The following is a 9,286-nucleotide window of genomic DNA, read 5'->3' as shown; positions in this document are numbered from 1 at the left end:
CGTCTTGTAACTCCAAACCAAAATGAGTTTATTTTGGTATATAAGTAGCTTTTGTTTTTTTACCCACAATGCACATTTTGTCTTCTCTTTTTCGCAGCGTCACTTTTTCGTTACCTCCTGTTTGGATTGTTTTTGTGAGTAGATTTCCACAGTAAAAGAAGTGTTTTACTCAGTGTCCTGCACATCCTTGGGTTCCTCTTAACTGTGTTGAACAGCACTCTGATAGAAGGAGTTCCTCCAAAACGCAACACCCTTTGGCGGACAAGTTTGTGATTAAAGGCTATACATATCAAATGAAAGGGACAAGTGGTAGAAAAAATGGATGGATTTACAGTAAAGCTCTGTGGGATGATGTACATTATTGACTTTTCCCTAACATTCCAAACTTTCCCATGTTTTCTGAAATTGATGTTTGAGGGATTCTAAGAAAGGGGAAAAAACAACTTTAAAAAACAATTGTCATGTGTAGTTTTTTAATAAGAAATGTAGATGATTAAAAACAAAACTATCCTTCATAACCTGCCACATATAATGTTGCCATTTTCTCTAATCTGCATATTGCATTAAGGGGACTTACATATAAAACAATCACACAACAATATTCATATTACAAAAGAGAGTAATAAAGATAATTAAAAGAATGGATTATTGAGACCCAACAAATGATTCATAAAGTCACACATTTTAAAATTGTATAAAGGACAACTGCTCAAATTATGTATAAAGTAAATAATAATATGCTTCCAGAAGTGGTCCAGAAGATGTTTCAGATGTGAACCAGTAAATATGAACTAAGAGGGATTTATGTGTACTCAAAAGCAAAGGTATGAACACATGTAAAACAAATATGTACATCATATAAATGAGTTCATCTATAACATCATTAATAATTAAAAATGATTTCTAAATATCTCTATACACATAAAATGTATTTGTAACATGTTTTGTCCTGTTTATTCTCACCTTTACAGTCAAAGTGTTGTGTTAATTTTTAAATAAAAGTATACAATGTTGTATATTAAAACATGTACTGAACTGAAAAAAGCAATAATCTAAAATATCTAATCTATAAATGTTAGAATCTATGTGCTGATGTTGTTAGAAAGTCAAGGTTAAAGTGTTGACAGTTTATTTCAAATCCTGCATCTTCATTTGCTGCTGCTGTTCTCACCAGCACACTTGTGTTTCTTACACTGGTACTTAGAAGAGAATCTTTCACCACACACACTGCAACTCAACACTTTCTCTCCTGTGTGTGTTATCATGTGTGCTGTAAGAGTGTTTAGGTGACGAAAGCTTTTGTTGCAGCTTGAACAGGAGTATGGTTTTTCACCAGAGTGAGTTCTCATGTGTACTTTTAATTTGTACCTTTGAGTAAAATCTTTACCGCAGATTGAACATGAAAAAGGTTTTTCACCAGTGTGTGTTCTCATGTGTACTTTTAAACTTTCATTTCTTAGAAAACTTTTACCACACTCTGAGCAGTAAAAAGGTTTTTTACCAGTGTGTGTTCTCATGTGTTCTTTTAAACTTTGATTTCTTGCAAAACTTTTACCACATTCTGAGCAGGAAAAAGATTTTTCTCCAGTGTGTATACTCATGTGTGTTTTGAAATATTGCCTTCGAGCAAAACCTTTACCGCAGATTGAACATAAAAAAGGTTTTTCTCCAGTGTGTGTTCTCATGTGTACTTTTAAATGTTGTTTTATTACAAAACTTTTACCACAATCTGAACAGGAAAAAGGTTTTTCTCCAGTGTGTATTCTCATGTGTACTTTTAAAGGGCTTCTTCGTACAAAAGCTTTACCACATTCTAAGCAGGAAAAAGGTTTTTCTCCAGTGTGTGTTCTCATGTGTTCTTTTAAACACTGACTTTTTACAAAACCTTTCCCGCAGATTGAACATAAACAATTTTTTTCTCCAGTGTGTCTTCTCATGTGTGCTTTGAAATGGTACCTTTCAGTAAAACCTTTACCACAGATTGAACATGAAAAAGGTTTTTCTCCAGTGTGTGTTTTTGTGTGTTGTATCAAATGCCCCTTCTGGGGGAATCCTTTACTACAGATTGAGCACAAGAATGTTTTTTCTCCAGTGTGAATTCTCATATGTTCTGTCAGCATTTGTTTTAGTCTAAAATCTCTACCGCATTCTGAGCAGGAAAAAGGTTTTTCTCCAGTGTGTATTCTCATGTGTTCTTTCAAATGTTTCCTACGAGTTAAACCTCTACCACAGATTGAACATGAAAAAGGTTTTTCTCCAGTGTGTATTCTCATGTGTGTTTTTAGACGACAATGGTATTTAAAAGTTTTGTCACAGTGAGAACATGTGAAGTGTGTGTTGTCAGTGTGACATGTCTTATCATCTTTAGAGTGTTCATCATCAGTGTCAGGAGAGTGTGACGTTGTGTCCTCACTATCTGATAGTGGAGCTAAGAGCTTGTCTGCTTGTGATCCTCCACAGTGGTCTCCATCAGCTTCTGTTGTCATGTGTTGAGTTGAGCTGCTGCTTGGAGGCTCCGCCTCTCTCTTCTCCTCACTTTCACCTTTGACCTCATCACCTTCACTCTTCACAGGGACACCAGTCACTGGCATCTTGGTGACATCAACCTCCTCCAGTCCTTCAAGATGCTCTCCCTGCTGACTGATGCTGTGTTCCTCCTCTTCCTCTTTAATATGAGGGATCAGTTGGTCCTCCTCTTCCTTTTTAAAATGGGGGATCAGTGGGTATTCCTCTTCCTTCTTAATGTGGGAGGGCTGTGGCTCCTCCGTCCGCATCCTGAAGCTCCACTTCTGTTGCTCAGGGTGAAGATGTTCTTCACAGACGTCTGCAAGACAAACACACCATCTCTGCTCAGTCACACAATGCATTCAGTACTTTTACATGCACTTAGGAAAAACAAGTTATCGTATGAACTGTCTTGAAATCTCAGGAATTCACAGGAAAAGAAAAACAAACCAGGACGACAGGACTTTTACTATGGATGGACGATATGGTTTAAAATTGATTTTGTGATATATTATTTCATATATATATATATACATACACAGGCTCCTAATTTAGTTGCTAAAATATGCAGCAAAATATTACATCATTTCTAGTATTATTTTCTCAAATAAAGTAACCAGATATTAACAGTAAATAAACAAGTACATTAATAATAATTGTTTCGACAAAATACAATTAGAAATGACACAATATGTTACTGCATATGCCAGCTGCCAAATTAGGAGCTTTTGTAACCCGCTTTGAAATTCTTCTATTATCATTCATACACCAAATGATATATCGTGACATATATTGTTATTAGGATATAGATTTGAGGTCATATTGCCCATACCAAACATTGGTTCGCCGAGTCATTTTGTTTGGCCCACCAAATATATTTATTTTCTATATTCTTCAGATGTGTGTGTATGTTTAAAATGTGGTACTACTGTTCTACATCACGTGGAAGTGTCATGTCATGGGGTTGGTGTGCTTTTAATTAGGGGTGTGACGATACGGTCAGCTCACCAAAGGATACTCGATATTGGCTTTAGGAGAACGAGACAATATTTTGGTGGTTAACATGATTCTTACACATATGTGTACTTCATGTGTATATGAATGTACTTTTCCTTGTGTGCTTAGTTTTACTGTAACTTCATTGTGGATAATATCTATAAACAACCTCAATTGTTTTTCATATTTAATTTGAAGGACTGTTTACTTATCTGACAATTTCAAAGGAAACTGCACTTTTTAAAAATGTCACCTATCATTCACAATCCTTATGTAAGACATATGTTTTTAAGTTTTATGAATTCTAATTAGTAAATAAACGAGAGCAAAAATCAGCTAACATTGGAGTCAATGGGAGCTCCTTTATTAGACCCACAAAGTCCTCCAAATAACCATCCAAAAACTGCCAACAATACTCCATTTACATTTTGTGACCTGAATATTAACCAAGTATTAGCGATATTGTTATTATAAGCGCTAACGTTAAGGACCTACTTTTAGCGGCGCATTGATCACAGAAGTAACTAGCTTATGCTGCTATATTGACATACTGAGCTGCTTTCTCGCCTCTAAGATGCTGAAAGCTAATTCTAGACTACAAATCATGCTTCTCACTTATGTAGTAGAAGGTTGTGGACATAAACCGAGAACTTGCTCAACTTTGACACCCAACTTAGACCTGGAGACGGAAATACGCTTTTTTGCACCTACCCTTTTTTAACCCTTTGAGAGGATGAATTCTTCATCTAAACGGGAAGATATGAACATCCCATCAGTCGGCATCCCAGTGAGAGCAGACATTGTATGCTTAAAATGAGCAAGATATGTAAATATGACATGTTATTAAGAATGTTACTACATTACATATATACTTATAGTGTGTATTTAAAATGTTGATCAAGGTTTTAGGATGTTATTTAGAGCACTTTATAGGCAGAATAGAGCGGCTACCAATGACTCAATTGTTAGCTAACTTTTGCTAAGGTTTATTTTCTATTGAGGATGCATTAACCATCGACTTGCTGGCCTTGTGGTTAGAGTGTCTGCCCTGAGACTGGAAAGTTGTGAGTTCAAACCCCAGCCGAGTCATACCAAAGACTATAAAAATGGGACCCATTGCCTCCTTGCTTGGCACTCAGCATCAAGGGTTTTGGGTTAAATCACCAAATGATTCCCGAGCGCGGCCACCGAGGAGCTTTTTAACTCTCATCTCATCCACCCCCGGGGCCTTGCCACCGAGGAGCTTTTTAACTACCTCGGCAACCTCAGCCCCAGAAATAGGAGAGCCCACCACAGATTCCCCAGGCACTGCTTCCTCATAGGAAGATGTGTTGGTGGGATTGAGGAGGTCTTCTAAGTATTCCCTCCACCGATCCACAACAGCCGCAGTAGAGGTCAGCAGCACACCATCCTCACCATACACGGTGTGGACAGTGCACTGCTCCCCCCCCCTTAGGAGGAGGATTATGGACCAGAATCGCTTCGAAGCCGCCTGGAAGTTGTTTTCCATGGCTTCCCCAAACTCCTCCCATATCCGAGTTTTTTCCTCAGTGACCGCTGAAGCCGCACTTCGCTTGGCCTGTCGGTACCTGTCCGCTGCCTCTGGAGTCCTATGAGCCAAAAGGACCCGATAGGACTCTTTATTCAGCTTGACGGCATCCCTCACTGCTGTTGTACGCCAGCGGGTTCTAGGATTACCGCCACGACAGGCACCAACCACCTTGTGGCCACAGCTCCAATCAGCCGCCTCGACAATAGAGGCACGGAACATGGTCCACTCGGACTCAATATCCAGTACCTCCCTCGTGACATGTTCAAAGTTCTTCCGGAGGTGGGAATTGAAACTCTCTCTGACAGGAGACTCTGCTAGGCGTTCCCAGCAGACCCTCACAATGCGTTTGGGCATGCCAGGTCTGTCCGGCATCCTCCCCCACCATCGGAGCCAGCTAACCACCAGGTGGTGATCGGTAGAAATCTCTGCCTCTCTCTTCACCCGAGTGTCCAAAACATGAGGCCGCAAATCCGATGACACAACTACAAAGTCAATCATGGAACTGCGGCCGAGGGTGTCCTGGTGCCAAGTGCACATATGGACACCCTTATGTTTGAACATGGTGTTTGTTATGGACAATCCGTGACGAGCACAAAAGTCCAATAACAAAGCACCACTTGGGTTCAGATCCGGGCGGCCATTCTTCCCAAGCACGCCTCTCCAGGTTTCACTGTCGTTGCCAACATGAGCGTTGAAGTCCCCCAGTAGAACAAGGGAATCACCCGAGGGAGCACTCTCCAGGACTCCCTCAAGGGAATCCAAAAAGAGTGGGTACTCTGAGATGCTGTTTGGTGCGTAAGCACCATCAACAGTCAGGACCCGTCTCCCCACCCAAAGGCGGAGTGAAGCTACCCTCTTGTCTACTGGGTTAAAGTCCAACGTGCAGACTTTGAGCTGGGGGGGGGGCAACAAGAATTGCCACCCCAGCCCGTCGCCTCTCATTGCTTGCAACGCCAGAGTGGAAAAGAGTCCAGCCCCTCTCGAGAGAACTGCTTTTTTGTGAACTTCTGGATCTGCCTCCCGGGAGCCTTTTGGCTATGGAGACCAGCTGCTGGGTCTCTGCCACACCAGAGTCCGTTTGGAGAGACTGGAGGAGATGCGGATGAAGAAACAGGGCTGCGGAGCTGGCGCTGAGAGCCGGGACGGACAAGCTTCACAGTGCCTTGGCTGAATGAGCAGGTATCGGACACCTCGGTCTCCTTGGACGTATCCTCGCTCATCCGTGCGGACTGGACACTGACCGAGAGTAGGTGGGCAGCCGAGGGTAGAGGCGGCTCTCTGGGTTGCTTTGTTTGGTCTGCTCCTGTCTCTGGCCATGTTCCCCCCCACCCCAGCAGGCGATGGCGTGGAACACCGCAGAGGTCACCACAGTGTATATGTTTTTGTTGTTGTTGTTTTACTTTTGTGGCTGTGTGTAGAAGTGACTGCTCTTTTAATGTCTTTAATGTAATTTGTGTTCTTTGATGTTTCCCTCTTACACACATGTTTATGTGTGCTATGGCTACGAGGTTGTTTTTCTCTTTGGCCTCAGTCTGGACCCCCTCTCCAGGGGCCCAGGCTTAGACTGAATTTTTTTTTCTCCTCCCTCCCCAGCATTTACTTGTTTCTCACCTTTTTTGTAAGGGGTGCCGGAAGTTGGCAGACCCGTCAGCGATCCTGTTCTGTCTCCCTGTAATGTTTGTCTGCTCTTAAATGGGATTGTGCTGAAATTCTTAATTTCCCCTCTGGGATTATTAAAGTAATTCTGATTTTGATTGCGTTTTTATTGGCCGTCTTCAAAGTAATGAACTTTACGGAACAATTTCTTAAAATTTTGATTTGCCGGAAGTTTTATCAGTCACAAATACTGCCTCAGTTTGCACTCGGACAACTTTACCACGAGGGGGCTGTCAAAAGAAAGACTTTAGAAAGACAAGAAAACTTTGCTAATTAGTACTAATAAACTAGATTGATTGAGACATTGCTGGACAGCAGAGAAGTAACTAAATCCAAATAAACGTTGAATATATTTTTTAAAAAGATATCTGGCTTGTATCTTCAGTAGGGATATAAATCGTAAAAAATGTATCGATATGATACTCTAATCGATATTCCTTATCGATACCAGTATTTATCAGTAGTCTTATCGGTACTACATGTAATGTGTGGAAATAAAAAAGTGGGAAAAAGGCATTTTAAATATTCCTATTAGCACAAGAGGTTGAACACCTCCAACATGATGTTCTGTAACATCTCAGAGCAGGGAAGTCTTTTATCAACAGCTGTTTATTTGAAGTCTTAAAGAAGTCAACTATGTGTGCAGTGCAAGGTGAAATGCAGTTATGTCATCTTCTTGTCAATAACACACACATCAAATTTTGCGTGTTGTTGCTTCCTTATTTGTCATTATTCAAAGCTGATTTTAATGTGTAGCAGCGGCAGCTGAACTCAATGTGACAACGTGTCATAGTTACGTCAGTCAGCTGGAATTAAAAATACAAATAGTTGTGTTGTTAGTCCAGAATCTTCACGGTCCTCATGGACAACATAATTAGGAACCGGTACTAAAAAAAATGGTACTTGGTATACATCCCTAATCTTCACCACTAAACCTTTGAAATATGCTGACATGTGTGCTGCTAAAGGTAAATAAACAGTAGCCATATTGAATGTTTGCCTTCATTTGACCACGTGATGTAAGGAGGACGGCCTCTAGGTCACATGGTTACACCCCAGCAATTACATTGTTGATGATTGATGAGCATTCATTTTTAAATGGTGGTGTTAAAAAGCAAGTATATCTCCATCTTTAGTCATAAATGTGGCCCCCGGATGAACATGTGTCACAAACATTGTATTAGATGATATGTGGATGTTGTGCTTACTTGGACTGTGATGAAGCTGTGAGGACTCAGGTGGTTTGTCTTCATGCTCTTCAGTCTTTACAGAGACAACAGTCAGTGGAAACTTGGTGAGATCAGCCTCCTCCTGCCCTACAGGACACTCTCCCTCCTCTTCCTCTTTAAAATAGGGGGGCTGTGGATCCTCCTTGTCCCCTTTAAAATGTGAGGGCTGTGGATCCTCTAAAGTGAAACTGTCCCCCTGCAGATGAGGGAGAGATTCTTCTTGGTGTCCAATCAGCTGAAGGATGTCTACAGGACACAAACAAAACACATTTTAACTCCTACATGCTAAATATTAAATCGTACATGAAATATAGGGCTGTGGCTATTTTTCCATTAATCGAGTTACTGGATAAAACAGTGTTGCTTGGTTTTTATGAACAATGTAAAACAATCAGTGCATCATCCTCACATGACAATTCGTCTTCCTATAGACAATCTATTTAAGAATAGTGTTAACAATAAATATAAAGTTAGTAAACATGTGAGAGTAAGAAGTAAACAAACCTTTTCTGTGTAACACAACTTGATGTTTTTGATGTTGTCGCTCCTTCTCCTCTTTTGTTGGACAAAGTTCCTCCTCGTACTCTGCTATCGTTCTTTCGCACATTTTCACACAATCACAACACTTTACACTCACACTTGATCTCTGCTTAGCGATGTGTTTTGATCACTTCCGCCTCTCTTTGTTAGCAGCTAACAAGCTAAGCTAACTAGCAGGCTAAGCTAGCTCGAGAAGAATCAAAGTGCGCTCAGATTAATATAACCGGATGCAAACAGTTATTAACGATGTTTACTCTATTTAATAGAGTGTAATAAAGGACATATATGTGTACATGGACGCACAGATTAAGAACACTGAACTGTGACGACTGCAATAACGTCTTCACCGTCAGACGCCATCTTGCTTTATCCTCGCCGTGTTTGGTTCGCGCGCAGTGTTGTCAGATCTCGCGAGAGAAACACGTAACCAGCTCTTCCCTCCTCCCACCCCCGGTACAACTATTTCAACATTCTGAAAATAAAAATAAACTTTTACATTTTACATTTTCAAAACAAAGACATACAACTTATTTTTGTAAATAAACAGTAGCTTATATGACCCCTTTAAATCATAACTTGCCTTTTTAGAGCGAGACGAGTCCTGGCTCCTCAGCTTCATGCGGGACGGAGTGGTAGGAGGCGTGGGCGAGGTTGACTGGTCCCCAGACAGGTGTTGTACCGAAATTTGTTACCCATCGGAATTTGTAACTCCGGGGGGCGATGTTCCCATGGCGTTTGTTTGATGGTTAAACGGCAAGCCCAAGGAGGAGGAGAAGAAGAACGCTTGCGTAAATTGCGTAAACTATCC

At 40.9% G+C, this 9,286-nt stretch overlaps 1 protein-coding gene across 1 annotated transcript; it reads right to left on the bottom strand.

Annotated features, from left to right (window-relative positions):
- Positions 1-469: 469 nt before the first annotated feature.
- LOC133640593 (oocyte zinc finger protein XlCOF6-like) lies at positions 470-8,883 on the bottom strand. Its single transcript, XM_062034097.1, has 3 exons — positions 8,443-8,883; positions 7,918-8,184; positions 470-2,824 (listed from the first exon to the last, which is right to left on the bottom strand). Exons 1-3 carry the CDS (start codon positions 8,543-8,545, stop codon positions 1,149-1,151), a joined length of 2,046 nt encoding a protein of 681 aa, XP_061890081.1. The 5' UTR covers positions 8,546-8,883; the 3' UTR covers positions 470-1,148.
- Between the last annotated feature and the right edge of the window lie 403 nt (positions 8,884-9,286).

Source organism: Entelurus aequoreus, linkage group LG23, assembly GCF_033978785.1.
Source record: "Entelurus aequoreus isolate RoL-2023_Sb linkage group LG23, RoL_Eaeq_v1.1, whole genome shotgun sequence".
Taxonomy (NCBI): Eukaryota; Metazoa; Chordata; class Actinopteri; order Syngnathiformes; family Syngnathidae; genus Entelurus; species Entelurus aequoreus.
Note: the sequence above shows the minus strand (reverse complement) of the source record. Positions and strands in the feature narration are given on the sequence as shown.